This window comes from Scyliorhinus canicula, chromosome 16 (assembly GCF_902713615.1).
Source record: "Scyliorhinus canicula chromosome 16, sScyCan1.1, whole genome shotgun sequence".
Taxonomy (NCBI): Eukaryota; Metazoa; Chordata; class Chondrichthyes; order Carcharhiniformes; family Scyliorhinidae; genus Scyliorhinus; species Scyliorhinus canicula.
Window position 1 is genome coordinate 9,098,898 of NC_052161.1, and position 18,423 is coordinate 9,117,320.

The following is an 18,423-nucleotide window of genomic DNA, read 5'->3' on the forward strand; positions in this document are numbered from 1 at the left end:
GGTTTGCTGATATTGCAGTTTAAAGATGTAAACAGTCACTCCTTGACGGCTCAGCGCACCTACACATCATCACCACTGCCGTCAGCGAGGCAGAAAGACTTGCATTTATATTGCACCTCTCACAACCACTGCATGTCCCAAAGCACTTTAAAGACAATTAGGTGCACTCACTGTTGCAGTGTAGGAAGTGTGACTGCCAATTCGTGCACAGCAAGCTCCCAAGAACAGCAATCTGATCATGGCCAAATGATTCTCTACTTATGACCGTTGAGGAATAAACGCTGGCCAGGGAACTGGGCATTGCTCCTCTGCCCTTCTTATAAAAATAGTGCCATGGGATCTTTTCCATCCAATGGCAGGGACAGATAGAGCCTCGGTTTAAGGTCCCATTTAAAGGGCAGCATCACCAACAATGAAGCACTCCCTCAGTACTGCACTGGAATATCAGCCTTGATTTTTGTGCTCACATCCGGGAGTTGGACTTGACCTGGAACCTTCAAAATCCAATGGTGAGAGTGGAACCCACTGAGTCACGGCTCACTTTAAGAGGAATGGTCTGTCCCAGCATTGCTGCCATCTTACCCTGGCGCCTCCTGGTGCCCGGGTGAAGCCGTTTCCCAAATCTTGACTTCTGCTTCCTGGATTTGGATTTTGCACCAAACCCGATGCAAAAATGCCTATTCTCGGCATGACGGATCAGAGGAAAATAAGATCCAGGAGCAGCTGGAGGCCATTCTGTCCTTCAAGACTGATCAAAAAGATCAGGCTGAGTCTCAATCCTGGTTGCCCCCCCCCTCCCCCTCCTCCGCAAACCCTGGACTCCCTCCTCAATCAATAAACCTGGGGGGGGGGGGGGGGATTGAAAATATTAACTATCTTCTGAGAGAAGAAATTCTTCCTCATCTCCATCTCAAATGTTCTAGATCCCCCACAAAGAGAAACATTCCCTCAGCACCCGCCCTGTCAAGCAGCTAATGCTTTAACTTCCTCATTTTCGCAGCAGGAAGCACTTAGCTGCCTTTGATGTGGTATGGGGCTGTTAATCATAACAAGAGTTTTTATAAACTTTGTGGTTAACATCAAAGCAGGGTAATGGTGATAGATGCACTCAAGCATGAAGGAATCGATCAATGAACAATCCACAAGCAACTGTCACTGGAGTAATAAAAGTGTCAATCACTGGTTAATGCAATGCATTGCTGTGTGAAATTGAATGGAAGATTTGCATTTCAAAGGCTGTCAAAGGGACCTCAAGCCCTTTGAAGTGTACTGGGCTTTGGAGGAAGCCTCTGACACTTGTAACAGCGGCTGCTTTGAACACCTCTGTCTGAGGCAACGGATGTTAGGGAAGGGTCAGTGAAAATGTAATGATCTTTCAACCTAATGCCTGGACCGTTCTCCAGCATTCAGATAGGGGTCTCTGTTTAGGGGGGGGGGGAGTCTCAGTTGGAGGGTTCTCTGTTGGGGGGAGTCTCAGTTTGGGGGGTCTCTGGTGGAGGGGGGTCTGACGGCTTGGCAGGATTTGCATTTTGGGAGAGGGTGGCTCTGATGGCTTCGAGTGCCGGGAAATATGTGGCTAAACGCACTTGCTAGGGGCGTTTGTTCCCTTCTGGGAAGATTGCACCATTTGAGTTAGAACGGAATAAAGAGATATGTTGACAGCCCTGGGAGGAGCCATTTATCTGGCATAAACATTGCCATGCACCAAATGACCTCTTTCTGTGCTACAAACGCCATGAAATGGAGTGAAATGCCTGACCTTACCTGTAAATCTTCATGTTGGCTTTATGCTCTCCTGGGAAGCCCAGCATTCCACACACCACTCTGCTGTCATTGAGATTCCAGCCCGCATCACAGATCTGTTTCCACTTCCCCTGGTACTTCACTTCCACCACTCCTTCCGTGACTGGGTTGCGTCTCCTGGCGGAGGCTAAAAGCGGCCGAATGCGGACTTTTTCCACCTTGTTCCCACCCTGGTGACAGAAAGAAGACAGCCGGAATTATAAATGGTGTGCGAGCCCTGGATCGCATTAAAATAGTGGAGCGCCGGCGTGTGAGGCACTGCGTGCTTTTAATCGAGCAACATGGTCAGCAGCTCTCCGCTCCGGTTGTCCGATATAAATATCCTGGTTATATAATCAGCGTAATATCTTCCACAGACACAGAGCGGGTGACAGAACACATGGGGCTGGATTCTCTGGTCGCCGACGGCGAAATCGCATTTGGCGAACGGCCGGAGAATCACATTTCCCGACCAAATTGGGGGCTGTGTCGCTTTTGCGATGTTCCGCCCCGTCCAAAGCGCCGTACTCGCGCGACGTAGCGACGGCCTCAGGACATCGTCTGAGGCCCTCCCCCCCCCGACCGGCCCAGTTCCCGTCGGCGTGAGGGGATTTTATCAGAGGCTTGGTGCACTGTTGGGGCGGGGCGGGGTGGTCTTGGGTGCGCACTATTTGGTGGGCCGGGTCCGCGGGTAGCCTCCGCCATGAAGCCGGGCCGGGCCGCTGCCGCCGTGCCCTTGCATGGCCAGGGACCCGGCAATTCTCCGAGCCGTATCGGCAGCTAGAGCCGGATGCTTTATGTTGCCGACATGCTAGCCCCCGGCCAAACAGAGGATCGGTGGCTGTTTAGCGCCATTTTTTCGGGCACAAAACACCACCGTTCCCACGCCTGCATAGCCTCAAAATCGGAGAATCGGAAAGTGACCAGTGTGGCCTGAGACAGCGATCGCTTCAAGCTTTGTGCAAGCTGAGTCCAAAATAGATGAAAAAAGTGTAAGTAATAAAGAACAAATTGATGCAACAAGAGAAAATCAAAGACCCTCCGAATCCTGGGGCTGGTTTAGCACAGGGCTAAATAGCTGGCTTTTAAAGCAGACCAAGGCAGGCCAGCAGCACGGGTTCAATTCCCGTACCAGCCTCCCCGGACAGGCGCCGGAATGTGGCGACTAGCGGCCTTTCACAGTAACTTCATTCAAAGCCTTCTCGTGACAATAAGCAATTTTCATTTCATTTTCATCCTGTCAGCAATTAGCTTCGCACATGCGTGGTACAGCTGTTACCCAGCCTTACCGCTAATGATTTATGTATCGTGCTTTTTTAAAAAAAAAATGTAAATTAAAGGCCAGAGACTTTAAAGGTTTGCATCAGCACTACAATCAAATTGTTGCGAGAATCTCCATGGAAACGAGCAAATGGTGCACGAGGAATGCCCCCACCTTCCTGTGTCCCTGGTCACGTGTCAGCCTCTCAATACCTTTCAGCATTCCGAGGGATGGGAAACCGCACGGGCCCTCAGGAGCACCATTGAATCCCTCTCCAAACATAACACAAGGTCATATTTCTCATACATTAATCATTTACATCAAAGCCTTCTTTATGTTCTTTGATTCTGTTTTTTTGTTGTTGTTGAAGATAATGCTTTGAAGGGTCAGGCATGGAAATTTAGGATTCCCACCAAGGTGAAACAAAAAAGGAACAAAGTGGGGAGGTGAGAGAACTATCAATCAGCCGGCGCGGAGCGTGGCAGCATTTGAAAACCTGCGGATCGCCGGGGAAAGCGTTGATTGAGGCCTTCTGCACTCCTGACGTCCTGGAAAGATTTGGGCTAATGGAAGAGATGACTTGCCATTTAGGTTTTTGTTCCGCTCAATCATGAAGCTCCAGCTGAAGATTTCTTCATCGAATAAATATTTAAGCAGAGTTTTAAATGTTTATGCGTGATGAATATGGGTAATTCCTTTGAGATACATAGGGAGGTGGGTCAAGGGTCGCTCATTTGACGTCATTCAGAATACTGGAGCCTCAACAAATACTGGACTCAGTTCCTCTGACTTAGTGGTGTCAGGTTTGGAGGTGGGAGGGCTCTGCGTGTCAGGAGGAGCTGGGTTGGACCGCTCCCCAGTGCTTTGCCACCACTGGGGACTTTTCCAAGGGCAGGGACGGTCTTGGATCGACTGCCAGCCCCACAGAGGCGAGGTGTGCCAATTGTCACATTGTCAAGTACCCAATTAAGGGCAATTTTGTGAGGCCATTAGCATTTTGCTAGCCCCTCCCCAGGAACAATATCTCGGCCGGTGTCTCCGAGGCTCCGCGCCGAAATGCCGCTAGGCGTGAGGGCGGAGAATGCAGCCTCAGATCCGCTGATCGGACCCCGGGACGCGATTCTCTGCCGACCGGACAATTGCCGCCAGTCGCACATGCACGGTCGATGCAGCGCCGGTCGGGGGCCATTGAATGAGGCCCCCACGGCGATTCTCCCCGGTCGACAGGCCGAGTTCCTGCCGGCGTGGTTCACGTACTTCCACCCAGCGGGAGCTCAGCGTCGCAGCTGCGGTGCCCATCCTGATGGGGAGTGGGGGGGATCAGTCTCTGTGGGGGGGGGGTCTCCATGTCGGCCAGGCCCGCGATCGGGGGCTACCGATCGGCGGGCGCGATCTGGGGGGTGCCTACCTTCATCCGCGCTGGCCTGCTGTGTGGCTCTGCCATGTTGCATGGCCGGAGTGGAAGCAGCCACCGCGCGCATACGCGGACCAGCGGCCGGCCACCGGCGCATACGCGGACCAGCGGCCGGACACCGGCGCATACGCGGACCAGCGGCCGGCCACCGCGCGCATACGCGGACTAGCGGCCGGCCACCGGCGCATATGCGGACCCGCAGCGAGCAGTTCAGGGCCGCATACGGCAGCTGGAGCAGCGCGGTGCACTCCGGCACCATGCTGGCCCCCTGTGGGCTACAGAATCATTGGGCCAAGAGGCCCGTTGACGCCGGCATGAAATACTCGTCAACACTTAGCTGCCCTTTTACAGAATCCTAGCCCTGATCTTCTGGTTAGGCCGCTACAGCCTTCCGGTCTCAACATCAAATTCAACAACTTCAGATGATTAGCTCGACTCCACCTCGACCCCTTTGTTTTCATCCCATCTCATTTTTAAAATGAGGATAGGGTGGAGATGTGGGCTTAATTTTCAAATTAAGGCGCAATTTAGCGTGGCCAATCCACCCACCCTGCACATCTTTGGGTTGTGGGGGTGAAACCCACGCAGACACGGGGAGAATGTGCAAACTCCACACAGACAGTGACCCAGAGCCGGGATCAAACCTGGGACCTCGGCGCTGTGAGGTGGCAGTGCTAACCACTGCGCCACCGTGCTGCCCCGGCTCTTACCTTCTTGGTCAATCTCCCATGTGGGTTCTTGACAAAAGTCCATGTAGACTACATCAACTACACTGCCCTCATCTACACACCGAGTCACTTCCTCGAAAAATCCAATCAAATTTGTTGGACAAGATTCCCCCCCCCATGCTGACTATCTTTGATTAATCCTTGTGGAGATTAATTCTGTCCCTCAGAATTTTTTCCAAATAATTTCCCTACCACTGATGTTAGAGGTTTGAGGGATCTTACTGTGTGCATATTGGCAGCTTGCTTCCCACACGACAGCAGTGACTGACTTCGGGAGCATTTCATTGGCTGTAACACACTTTGAGATGTCCGGTGGATATTTCAGAATAAGCGTTTGAATCGTACAGAGTTCATGTGGGACTCAGCGCAGTACCATCCACACAGTGATTCAAGGGGGCACATGATCCAGACCTAGGGTCAGTGTGGTATTGAATAGAGCTGGTACAAACACAGGATCATCCGGCCCCTCCAGTCTGCTACGCCACCTGCCTACCACCCCCCCCCAAACCCCCTCCCGCCGGATAACCTATCACCCCCTTGCCAAGATCGAGATATGGAGATAGCTCCTTTCCTGTACCTTCAACTAAATGTATAGTAACAAATGGTTAACAAAGACTTGCTGTGAACATACAATGCCTATGAAGACTTTGTTAACAGATACATTCTTTAACCAACCCTTGTACCAGACATGAAAACATTGATGTAAATGTACGTCTTTCTTCTTTCTTCTTCTATTCCAACAGCTTGCAAGATGTTAAAGAACAGGCTCTGTTGCGGTGAAGAGGCCCTTCAATAGGTGGAGAGAAATCAATGGATATGGTTCGGGGTGGAGGGTGGGGGGAAACAAAGCCTGGATGTGTAATTAATAGATGCATTAACTAATATTTTAGCTCCGTATCTCTCTCCAAATACCCAGGCTCCACAAATAGATTATGGCTTGTTATTATCATACAGATGGATATCCTCCTTCTGAAACGCTGCAATATGAAACCGTCTTAAGAATCATTATGAAAGGTTCAGGAACGGAGATCAAGACAAGAGGACACAGCAGCTGTTTGCCAGCTGCATTTGAGCAGCACAGAGGCCCCCGTCAATCACTCTTCACCTTGTCCGGGGAGGATCAAAACAGCAGCTGTCACCATGGTAACAGGGCAGGAGTAACTATGAGCAAACATGGGGGCTCTATTCTCAAAGACGGGGGGGGGGGGGGCATCGGATGGCAGGCAGACTGTGAGTAGCGACCACCCTCTGCACTCCTGAAGGAACTGGTCCAATCAAGTGGTTTGGATGAGAAGCAAGGAACAAGGTACAAAGATCAAAGTACAAGGGACGGACAAGAACTCAAAAAGGAAACAGTTTGGAAACAAAGTTCCAGTCAGTACAAGCTGCCTTTCATTTAACTTCATTGAACCGGCACCTGTCTGGGGCTGGGGGCGAAGGTTTTAGTTCCAATGTTCATTTGGCTTCAACCCAACCCAGACTCAAGAAGGGTCCAAGAGAGTCTCAATTCAGTTTCAAACTGGTCATCGTAAATTGGGAGAGTCTCAATCACAAGGAAAAAAGGTTGCACTGTTGATTGAGGTGGAGCCTGGAAATACCGCCCTGCTGCATTGAAGATGAATCCTTAAGGCTGGACTTGAGGTATTACTATGAGGTAGTGTGGACAAAGAGGGGCTTCAACTTGCAGCCAGCCATTCTGTGCTAAAATTGGTGATTGAAGTCTCTGAGATCGCTGATAAGGTGAAGGGGGGGTTTGGGGAAGGGTGCGAGCTTGGGAAAGAGGGATGAAAGAATTGAAAATGAAAAATGAAATGAAACGAAAATCGCTTATTGTCACGAGTAGGCTTCAAATGAAGTTACTGTGAAAAGCCCCTAGTCGCCACATTCCGGTGCCTGTCCGGGGAGGCTGTTACGGGAATCGAACCGTGCTGCTGGCCTGCTTGGTCTGCTTTCAAAGCCAGCGACTTAGCCCTGTGCTAAACAGACTTAGCCCTGTGCTAAACAGACTTAGCCCCTGTGCTCAACAGAATCTGTTTGTTGGTAGCGTCAGATCGGAAAATAAAAGCAGCAAAGAGTAAGCAAAGCAAAATAAGGAGGAGAAATTTGTACATGAGAGACATTTACATGTCTGTGGCATCTTGCTATACCTCCGGACATCCCAAAGCAGTCTGCAGCAGTGGAAGACTTTACTGTGGTCGCAGCCATTTTACACACAGCCCAATCTGACAATCGGTCATATGGAGAATCTGTTTGTTGGTGGCGTGAGATCGGAAAATAAAAGCCCCAAAGAGTAAGCAAAGAAAAATAAGGAGGAGAAATTTGTACATGAGAGAAAGCTAGCTAGCAAAATAAAAACAGATAGAGTTTTGACAGGTAGTTAAAAAAAAGAATAAGTAAAGTGAATGCTGATCCTCCGGTGCAATTCTCCTGCCCAGATTCATCGGTTGCACGTGAAGTCTATGGACTATTGGCAGGCACGCCAAATCTCTCGTGGTGGAACCCAACCATGGACCGGGCTGGGAAATCCCAGTCAGTGAGTCTGGGGAATCAGGGAAATATAAGGAAGCGGTGGATGGAACTGAGCAGATATTTTGCGTCCGCCTTCGCTGTGGAAGACACGACTAACATCCCGTAATAATTGTAAATCAAGAGATGAACGGGAGGGAGGAACGCGAAACAATTGCAATCACCCAGGGGAAGGATACAGAGAAACTTGTTCCTTCTAAGGCTGACGGGCTCCCAGGTCGTGAGTAAGTTGTGCCTGGTGAGTCAGCAAAGGGAGACAGATAGGTTAAGTCAGCGAGGAAAAATGTAGCAGACGGGGTGGAATGTAGGACAATGTGAACGTTTCCACTTTGGCAGATAGAATTAAAATGCAGCATGTTAGGAACAGAGTGAATAGAAACACGAGAAGGTTATCCAACTAAATCATGGCTAATCTTCATGTCCATTTTATTGCATTATCCTCACTCACATCCTATGACATCTTTAACATCTAAAAATCTCTAGATCTCTGTGTGGTAGTCCACCATTGTTGTATTGTGTATACTGTATACGAGGGTATTACGGTAAGGCCCCTGTACTACAGGTACGGGGGTAGATCCCAGCCTGCTGGCTCCGCCCAGTAGGCAGGGTATAAATGTGTGTGCACACCGAGCTGCAGCCATTTCGCCAGCAGCTGCGGGAGGCTCAACATCCCTGCGTAATAAAGCCTTGATTACTCTCTACTCTCGTCTCGTCGTAATTGATAGTGCATCACTCTGTTTTGAACATAGTCAATGACTGATCCTCCCCATCCCTCTAAGGTGGAGAATTCCAAAGATCCACTGACCTCTGAGAGAAGAAATTCCTCCTCGTCCCAGTCCTAAACGGTTAATCCCTCATTCTGTGACTCTGCTCCCCTGGTTCTAGAGCCCCTCAAACTGGGGAAACATCATTTCTGCTTCTCCCCTGTCAGAATGTTCTCTGATTTAATGAGATCACCTCTCACTCTTCCACACACTGGAGAATAGAGGCCCAGTCTCCTCAATCTCTCTTCAGAAGATAATTCCATTTTACATAGGAACATACATAGAAAATAGAAGCAGGAGAAGGCCATTCGGCCCTTCGAGCATGCTCTACCATTCATTACAACCATGGCTGATCATCAAGTTCAATATCCTGATCCCGCCTTCCCCCCTATCCCTTGATCCCTTTAGCCCCAAGAGCCTATAGCTAATTCCTTCTTGAAATTACACAATGTTTTGGCCTCAACTACTTTCTGTGGTAGTGAATTCACAGATTCACCACTCTCTGGGTGAAGACATTTCTCCTCACCCTCAGACCTAAAAGGTTTACTCCTTATCCTCAAACTATGACCCCTAGTTATGGACTCCCCCACCATCGGGGCAGCACAGTAGCATTGTGGATAGCACAATTGTTTCACAGCTCTAGGGTCCCAGGTTCGATTCTGGCTTGGGTCACTGTTTGTGCGGAGTCTGCACATCCTCCCCGTGTGTGCGTGGGTTTCCTCCGGGTCCTCCGGTTTCCTCCCACAGTCCAAAGATGTGCAGGTTAGGTGGATTGGCCATGATAAATTGTCCTTGGTGTCCAAATTGCCCCTTAGTGTTGGGTGGGGTTGCTAGGTTGTGGGGATGGGGTGGAGATAGAACATAGAACATAGAACATAGAACAGTACAGCACAGAACAGGCCCTTCGGCCCTCAATGTTGTGCCGAGCCATGATCACCCTACTCAACCCACGTATCCACCCTATACCCGTAACCCAACAAACCCCCCCCTTAACCTTACATTTATTAGGACACTACGGGCAATTTAGCATGGCCAATCCACCTAACCCGCACATCTTTTGGACTGTGGGAGGAAACCGGAGCACCCGGAGGAAACCCACGCACACAGGGGGAGGACGTGCAGACTCCACACAGACAGTGACCCAGCGGGAATCAAACCTGGGACCCTGGAGCTGTGAAGCATTTATGCTAACCACCATGCTACCCTGCTGCCCTATGTTGGCCTTGGGTAGGGTGCTCTTTCCAAGAGCCAGTGCAGACTCGATGGGCCGAATGGCCTCCTTCTGCACTGTAAAATTCTATGATCTATGATTCTATGATCGGGAACATTCTTTCTGAATCTACCTTGTCTAATCCTGTTAGAATTTTGTAAATTTCTATGAGATTCCCTCTCACTCTTCTAAACTCCAATGAATATAATATTTGGGCAGCATGGTAGCATGGTGGTTAGCATAAATGCTTCACAGCTCCAGGGGTCCCAGGTTCGGATTCCCTGGCTGGGTCACTGTCTGTGCGGAGTCTGCACGTCCTCCCCGTGTGTGCGTGGGTTTCCTCGGGTGCTTCGGTTTCCTCCTACAGTCCAAAGATGTGCGGGTTAGGTGGATTGGCCATGCTAAATTGCCCGTAGTGTCCTAAAAAGTAAGGTTAAGGGGGGGAGGTAGTTGGGTTACGGGTATAGGGTGGATACGTGGGTTTGAGTAGGGTGATCATTGCTCGCACAACATCGAGGGCTGAAGGGCCTGTTCTGTGCTGTAATGTTCTATGTTCTAATATCATTTTCATTTCATTTCATTTTTTCATATAATCCACACCGACTAGTCTCTCCTCATATGACAGTCCCGCCCTCTCAGGAATAGCCTGGTAAACCTTCGCTGCACCCCCTCCATAGCAAGAACATCCTTCCTCAGATAAGGACTTAGTCTGGTGCAATCTTTGTTCCACTTCCTGTGACAAATATATGGTCTAAAACTCTGCAATTATATCGGTGGAATCTGGGTGTCTTAATACATGGATCCTGCGCTTTACAAGTTGGGGAAGTGGGCGGCACGGTAGCACAGTAGTTAGCACTGTGCTTCACAGCGCCAGGGCCCCAGGTTCGATTCCCGGCTTGGGTCACTGTTCTCCCCGTGTCAGCGTGGGTTTCCTCCGGATGCTCCGGTTTCCTCCCACAAATCCCGAAAGATGTGCTTGTGAGGTGAATTAGACATTCTGAATTCTCCCTCTGTGTACCCGAACAGGCGCCGGAATGTGGCGACTAGGGGCTTTTCACAGTAACTTTACTGCAGTGTTAATGTAAGCCTACTTGTGACACTAATAAAGATTATTATTACTTTTGTTAAAGAGAAGGGCGAGGAGAGATTCGATAGATGTGTTCAAAACCATGAGAGGTCCCGAGAGAGAATATTGAGGAAAATGCCCCCTTTGGTGGAGGTGTTGAGTACCAAGGGCTACAGATTTAAGGTGATTCGCAGAAGAATACAAAGACGTCATGTGAAAACGTTTTTAATGCAGTGAGGTGTTGAGTTCTGAATTGCGTTGCCTGAGAGTATGGTGGAGGTAGATTCAACGGTCGCTTTTGAAAGGGAATTGTCTAAGCACGGGAAGATTAAAAATGTGTACAAGAGAGCACAGGGATTGAAACAGCTGAATTACTTTTGCCGAGAACCACCGCAGACTCGACAGGCTGAACGGCCTCCTTCGGTGATGTAGCCATTCTATGAATCGCAAAAAGTTAGTCAGCGAGCAATTAGGAAGGCAAATAGAATGTTGCTGTTTCTCGGAAGGAGAATTGAATATAAATGTAAGGATGTTTTGCTACAGTTGTACATGTAATTGGTGAGACCACGTTTGGCGTCTGGTGTACAATTTGGAGCTCCTTATTTAATGAAAATATAATTACATTGGAAACAGTTCAGAGAAGGTTCACTCGACTGGTGCCTGGGATGGGTGGGGGGGGGGGGCGGGGCAGGGGGGTTGCATGGTTATCTTACGAGGGAAGATTGTGCAGTCTGGGCCTGTACAGAAGAAGAATCCCAGTCTGGGCCTGTACGTGGTGGAACAGGCCGAATGTTCACATGGAATAAGCAAGGCCGGGACATAGAGAGAACTCTTCTGATCATTTTTGAAAGCGTGCTGTAGGATCTCATACATCCACCTGTGAGGGAACAGATGAGATCTCGGCTTGTCCTTCATCCAAAAGGTGACAGCTCTGAGAGGGCAGCACTCCCCCTGTACTGCACTGAGTGCAGACTATGGCCGGGAATTCCTGCCCCTCCCCCACCCTCCCCCTGCGGTGGGCTTTCCTGCAGCCGGAGACCGACGTTGGCCGACAGGTTCCCTGGCAACGCGGCTGGCGATCCATGGAAAACGCAACTGACTCTGGCCGGACTGGAAAATCCCACTACAGGCCAATAGCGAGCTTCCGGAAACCCGGAGCGGTGGGTGAGGGGGGTGGGTGAGGAAAATCCCAGCCTTTGGGTTCACTGACGTAAATAATCAAATCATGATGAGCAGCAATGTAACCAATTTCTACTACATGCCCCTAGCCTGCAGTGTGAAGTCAGAAAGTGACCCCTGTCACGTCAGTCCCCACAGAAGGTTCGAGAACTTTAGGGTGAATTAAAAACCACAGTGCGAGCTTCGGTATAGCTCGATTTTTCTGAACAGACTTGTTCAGATGATTCCGTATTAGTTCCTCTGACTGTTGAATCAATATTTGCCGCGAGAACGTCTTCTCCATTCAGTGAGCGCACACTCTGCTGAGTTCAGTCTCCTTCCTGACTCTGTGCTCAGGAATGTGAGGCTTCCTCTGACCAGGCAAGGCACATCACTGCCCTTATCTGAGAAAGCTGTTATTGTCTGCACGCCAGCATGTGTTTTTCCAACCAAATGACCTCAGCCAGCAGCTCACATTCCACGATACTTCCCATCGTTACGGAGAATGAATGGAGCTGCTGTGTTTCAAACATGCCTCGATTGATTACACATTGTGCCATTCATCCCTTGCGTCCAAGTCCGCTTTCAGGAACCGAGGGAAGAGTTTGGTTTTGGGAATTCACGGGGTTGCTCACGGATGGTGTGTTCCCGTTAGTTCGACTGAACGTTGACAGAAAGCAACAACAACTTGCATTCATGTGGTCTACTCTCTCTCTCTAATGTAGCAAACTGTCCACCAAGACAATTCAGAGGAACATAAATCAGGCAGCTATTGACAGCCAACACAACAGGAGATTTTAGGACAGGTGGGAGGCATGTTTTAATAAACGTCTCATGTGAGGAGAGAGGTGTAGATAGGTGGACAGCTATTGGGAACAAAATTCCACCTCCAACGGAGGACAACGGGAAATCCAGGATGTGAAAGAGTTCAGAACTGGAGAAGGTTATTAAGACTTCGTTCACATTTCTTATCAATCGTATTTTGTCAAAATAATCTGTTGAAAAGTTAGCTTGTTTCCAAAATCCTCGAGTACATGCAATGCACTTTAAATCAAGATCTATCTCGAGGCGAGTGAAGCCAAAGCTTGGGAATGTAATTTTTTTCACATCAAAAGCTTTTTGCACTAATCTTTCCCAACGCAGCTACAATAGGTTAAATACACTTCCTCCACACTGTCCCCATCAAACACTCCCAGGACAGTTACAACACAGGGTTAGATACAGAGTAAAGGTCCCTCTACACTGTCCCCATCAACACTCCCAGGACAGGTACAGCACAGGGTTAGATACAGAGTAAAGCTCCCTCTACACTGTCCCCATCAAACACTCCCAGGACAGGTGCAGCACGGGGTTAGATACAGAGTAAAGCTCCCTCTACACTGTCCCCATCAAACACACCCAGGACAGGTACAGCACGGGGTTAGATACAGAGTAAAGCTCCTTCTACACTGTCCCCATCAAACACTCCCAGGACAGGTACAGCACAGGGTTAGATACAGAGTAAAGCTCCCTCTACACTGTCCCCATCAAACACTCCCAGGACAGGTACAGCACAGGGTTAGATACAGAGTAAAGCTCCCTCTACACTGTCCCCATCAAACACACCCAGGCAGCGCCGGCCCTAGGGTTGCTGGCGCCCCGGGCAAGCTGAACTTCAGCGCCCTTGGGGGGGGTCGGGCCGAGGCGGGGGGGGCGGGGCCGAGGCGGGGGGGGCGAGGGGGGGGGGCCGAGGCGGGGGGGGGGGGGGGGGGGGGGCCTAGGCGGGGGGGCGGGGCCGAGGCGGGGGGGGCCGAGACGGGGGCGGGGGGGCCGAGGCGGCGGGGGGGCGGGGGGGCCGAGGCGGGGGGGCGGGCCGAGGTGGGGGGGGGCCGAGGCCGGGGGGGGCCGAGGCGGGGGGGGCCGAGGCGGGGGGGGGCCGAGGCGGGGGGGGGGGGGGGGGGCGAGGCGGCGGGGGGCGGGGCCGAGGTGGCGGCGGGGGGCGGGGCCGAGGCGGCGGGGGGGGGGCCGAGGCGGGGCCGAGGCTGGGGGTGGTGGACGGATGGGGGGGGGCGGAGGGGGCCACCCTGGGGAGGGCAGCCACCGCGCATGCGCTGGTTGGCACCGGCCCAACTGCGCATGCGCGGGGCCCGAGTCTCTGGCGCCCCCGAACACATGGCGCCCCGGGCGACTGCCCGAGTTGCCGGTACCTTGGGCCGGCCCTGCACCCAGGACAGGTACAGCACGGGGTTAGATACAGAGTAAAGCTCCCTCTACACTGTCCCCATCAAACACTCCCAGGACAGGTACAGCACGGGGTTAGATGCAGTGCTTGATCTACCGATCACGTTGTGCCTGAAAAGCAGCGTGCCACGGCGCAACATGTGCGGTAAAGGCCAAGAGCCACCACTCCCGGGATCTACCTGGCTTGCCACGCCTCTCTGGATCTAACACCATCTCGGGAGACGTCGCGATGTGAAGCCGGTCCATTGTGGGTGTGAGTACGTTTTGGCAGATCTGCATATTAGAGCATGACAGCTAGACTCACTCTGATGTGAAGTTCCCTGAGGTAACCAAGGTGTTGGGATCTATCCCCTTGGCCTTGGAGAGCTCAGGCAAGTGCCGTTTAGTATTGGTCTCCACATGCAAGGACTAGATAGAACGGCACTGATCGGGGTCTCCCAGGGGATTGGAGGCCCCAGGTGTGCGCCCTCTGTGCAGGGTGGCACCTTGACAGGTGGTGCCAGCATGGCACCCTGGTACTCTCAGCCTGGCACTGCCATGGTGTCCATGTGGCACTGCCATGGTGCCCAGGTGGTGCTGCAAGCTGGCAGAGGTATTGCCAGACAGGTAGTTCCAAGCTGGGATTTTTTGCGTGGTGGGATCGGGCCTGGGGGTGCCCTGTGTATGTGAGATGGGATGGGAAATCTTATAGGCGAGTTGGGGGTTTGGGGGCCACATCCGGGGGTCGGGAGACCAGGATGATCTCCCCCAGCGCAGAGGAGTTTGGGCGAATAGGGCTCCTCAGAAAGGGGACTAACAGCAGCCTCGGCAATGCATTCCCCACTGGGCCCCGTTTCCAACTAGCGATACGTTAGACAGCGTTGTCCTTTTTTGGCACAGCGAGTGCCGGGAAACACGCTGCTAAACCCGCTCACTATGGGACACAGTTCCCCTTTGCTTTGATCGCGACCACAGAGTAAAGCTCTCTCGACGCTGTTCTCATTCCTGCTTCCATTCAGTTCTTTCTCCTGTCCGCAGATGAGAGAAATTAAGCTTTCCTCTTCAAAATGTGCCCACTGGGCCCTCTGTTGGACATGCTTTCCCCCTCCATCCCTGTGTCACAAAAGCGAGCTTCCATAAATCCACTGCTCTATTCTATTGCATTTTGCAGCAAGCCAAAGTGTAGCAGCTCCTCATTCCCCCCTCCCCCCAGCTGTACAATTTGTAAGCACAGCTGATTATCTTGCCCCAGGTCCAAATATAGAGAGAGCGAGCAGAAGTTTAATTTCTCTTCTCCTCTCCCACACTCTCACTGCACAGCTTCCACAAGCCTGACCACTCTGGAACTGAGAAAGTGAGGTGAACAGGCACAAGCCTGGGGGTGAGGAAAGGCAAAGTACATCGAGAAGAACGTCATGGCAACCTTGGTTACTCGCCGCCCAGGCTTCTGCCGAAACTGGATTGGCCGAATGTTATTTTGGAAAATAATCTGCTCCATTAAAATTCGGCACATCGAGTTTGCTCTGCCATTCAATCATGGCTGATATTTTATCATCCCCATTCTCCTGCCTTCTCTCCATAACCCCTGATCCCCTTATTAATCAAGAACCTATCTATCTCTGTCTTAAAGACACTCAGTGATTTGGCCTCCACAGCCTTCTGCGGCAAAGAGTTCCACAGATTCACCAGCCTCTGGCTGAAGAAATTCCTCCTCATCTCTGCTTTCAAGGATCGTCCCTTTAGTCTGAGATGGTGTCCTCTGTTTAGCACAGGGCTAAATCGCTGGCTTTGAAAGCAGACCAAGCAGGCCAGCAGCACGGTTCGATTCCCGTAACAGCCTCCCTGAATAGGCGCTGGAATGTGGCGACTAGGGGCTTTTCACAGTAACTTCATTTGAAGCCTACTTGTGACAATAAGCGATTTTCATTTCATTTCATTTTTCATTTCTGGTTGTAGTTTTTCCTACAAGTGGAAACATCATCTCCACACCCGGTAAGTTTCAATAAGAACCCCCTCATCCTTCTAAACTCAAACGAGTTCAGACTCAAAGTCCTCAACCCTTCCTCATACGACCACTTCTTTATTCCAGGGATCATTCTTGTGAACCTCCTCTGGACCCTTTTAAGGCCAGCACATCCTTCCTTAGATACGGGGCCCAAAACTGCTCACAATACTCCAAATGGAGTCTGACCAGAGCCTGAGACTGCTTCAGAAGTTCATCCCTGCTCTTGTATTCTAGCCCTCTCGAAAGAATGCTGACACTGCATTTGCCTTCCTAACATCCGACTGAACCTGCACGTTAACCTAAAGAGAATCATGAACAAGGACTCCAAAGTCCCTTTGTGCTTCACAGGAGCAGGAAAAAATCAGACCTTATCCACAGGAGATGTTAAGACAAGTAACAAAACAAGTTTGGTTTTAAGGATCATCTTGAAAGAGTTCTGGGAGATGACATCAGCTTCTGAGCTTCCTGCTTAGAAATCTTGATGTGGTCGTAGCAACTCCCTCATGTCAGAGATTAATTGCTCATTTAATAGTGGATTGAGCCCCATATTCGTAGGTCAGTTGGGGTTTCCAACCCTCCATGATTCTCCCGGAATCTCCAGGAATTGGGGGTTAATCAGTGGGCCATTATTACGAGCGCAGTTATAGAGGGGCTGTAAACAAAAATGTTCTTTTTGCTTTTTCATTGAGCACTTTAACTTCCCAGATATATAAATATTGGTTCTGGGGACGAGAGTAACAGTTAAGACTAATCAAATTGGATTCCAAAGAGTTAGTGCATGATCCGGTGGCCACGTTGTGCCCGAAAAGCAGCTTGCTGTGGCGCAGTGGGGCCAATTAAAGCCGGGAGACCCCGCTCCCGGGATCTAACCGGCTCGCAACGCCTGGCGAGATCCAGTGCGATCACGTGAGACGTTGCGATGCCATTGTGGGGCAGATCGCTTTTTGGCAAATCTGCAAATTAGAGCGAGACAGCCAGTCTCACTGTGCAGATCCCCGAGGTACGTGAGGCTTTGGGATTCATCCTCTTCACCACACAGACCTCGGGCGAGCGCCGTTCAGCACTGCTCCCCACAAATGGTGACCAAACAAAACGGCACTCATGGGGGTCTCCCCACTGCTTGTGCCACCTGAGCACCCTGGCAGTGTGAGCCTGCATACCCAGGCACTGCCACCTGGGAGCCAGCCTGGCACTGCCAAGGTGCCCAGGTGGCACTGCCAGGGTGTCAAGTTGACTCTGCCAATGTGCCAAACTGGCATTTTATGTGCACATGTCATTGGGCCAGGGATGCCCTGAATGGGTATCGGTGGTTGGGGGGGAGTTTAATGGGGCCGGGGACCCTCCTACAGTGTGTTCAGGCTGGGAGGGTTCGGGGGTTGCTTGGGGTGCCTCAGGGATCAGGATGCCATTTAAAAATGGCGTCCCAATCTTTCGCTACACAGCTGAGGCCCCTTATGCAACACAGGTAACGTTAAATAGCCATGAGTTTCCCCGCCCTGCGCGCGCCAGGAAGCACACGACTAAACACATTCGCTATGGGACTTTATTCCCATTTAGTTGAATCGAGCCCTTAGTATTCCCTTTCCAATTAGCTGTGGGAAGCCAGTGTGCCTGAAGGATGGGCCAATGCTGGAGTGTGCGGGAGGGGGAAGTTTAAGACGGGAGGTCATGTGATGAACCTTTCAGGTTCTACTGCAGAGTTGGCACAATCATAACACCAAGCCAATCCAATCGGGGCATTAACCTACCCCATCGCCACCAGTGTCCAACGATCAGCAAATAGGCGCCAGGCTCCCGGAGGCTCACTGCACAGGTCAATCCCACCCGCTCTCAATATGGCAGTTCAGGAAAGTGGAAGGGTCACATGTTACCCTGGACAAGGGTTAATGGCAGCAGAAGATTTTGAGCCTACCTGAAGTATGGATAAGGACCCTACATCCGCAAATCCAGGAAGGGGCTTCGCTGAGCAGACAACGCTGACGTCCTCACTGTGCTTACAGTCATTAACACCCCAGCCATTCGATTCACACCTGGAAATAGACACCTCATCGCCTCTGCAGTTCACATTGTCCAGCCAGATGGGACCTAGACAGAGGAATTACAGAATTTAGTCTTTCAGTGGTACAAAATTAAGAGTGTTGCTAAAAGAAATTAATAATTTTGTTGAAATTCTTTGGCTTGCACTCATCATGACACTCAGAAAAATGCAATCGCAAATTTACTGTCAGTCAGCATCAACAGGTGCATTCTCCATGGCAACATCCTAACCAATCAGTGTCCACCTGCCAACCAATCAGCACTCTCTTCTCA

The 18,423-nt window shown here is 51.0% G+C and overlaps 1 protein-coding gene across 1 annotated transcript in view; it reads right to left on the bottom strand.

Annotated features, from left to right (window-relative positions):
* loxl4 (lysyl oxidase-like 4) overlaps nucleotides 1-18,423 on the bottom strand; it is a 149,529-nt gene that overhangs the window by 119,566 nt on the left and 11,540 nt on the right. Inside the window, exons 3-4 of the mRNA XM_038773151.1 lie at nucleotides 18,026-18,198; nucleotides 1,765-1,973 (exon numbers count right to left, since the gene is read on the bottom strand). Coding sequence (XP_038629079.1) covers nucleotides 1,765-1,973; nucleotides 18,026-18,198 — 382 coding nt within the window. The remainder of the gene's footprint in view (nucleotides 1-1,764; nucleotides 1,974-18,025; nucleotides 18,199-18,423) is intronic.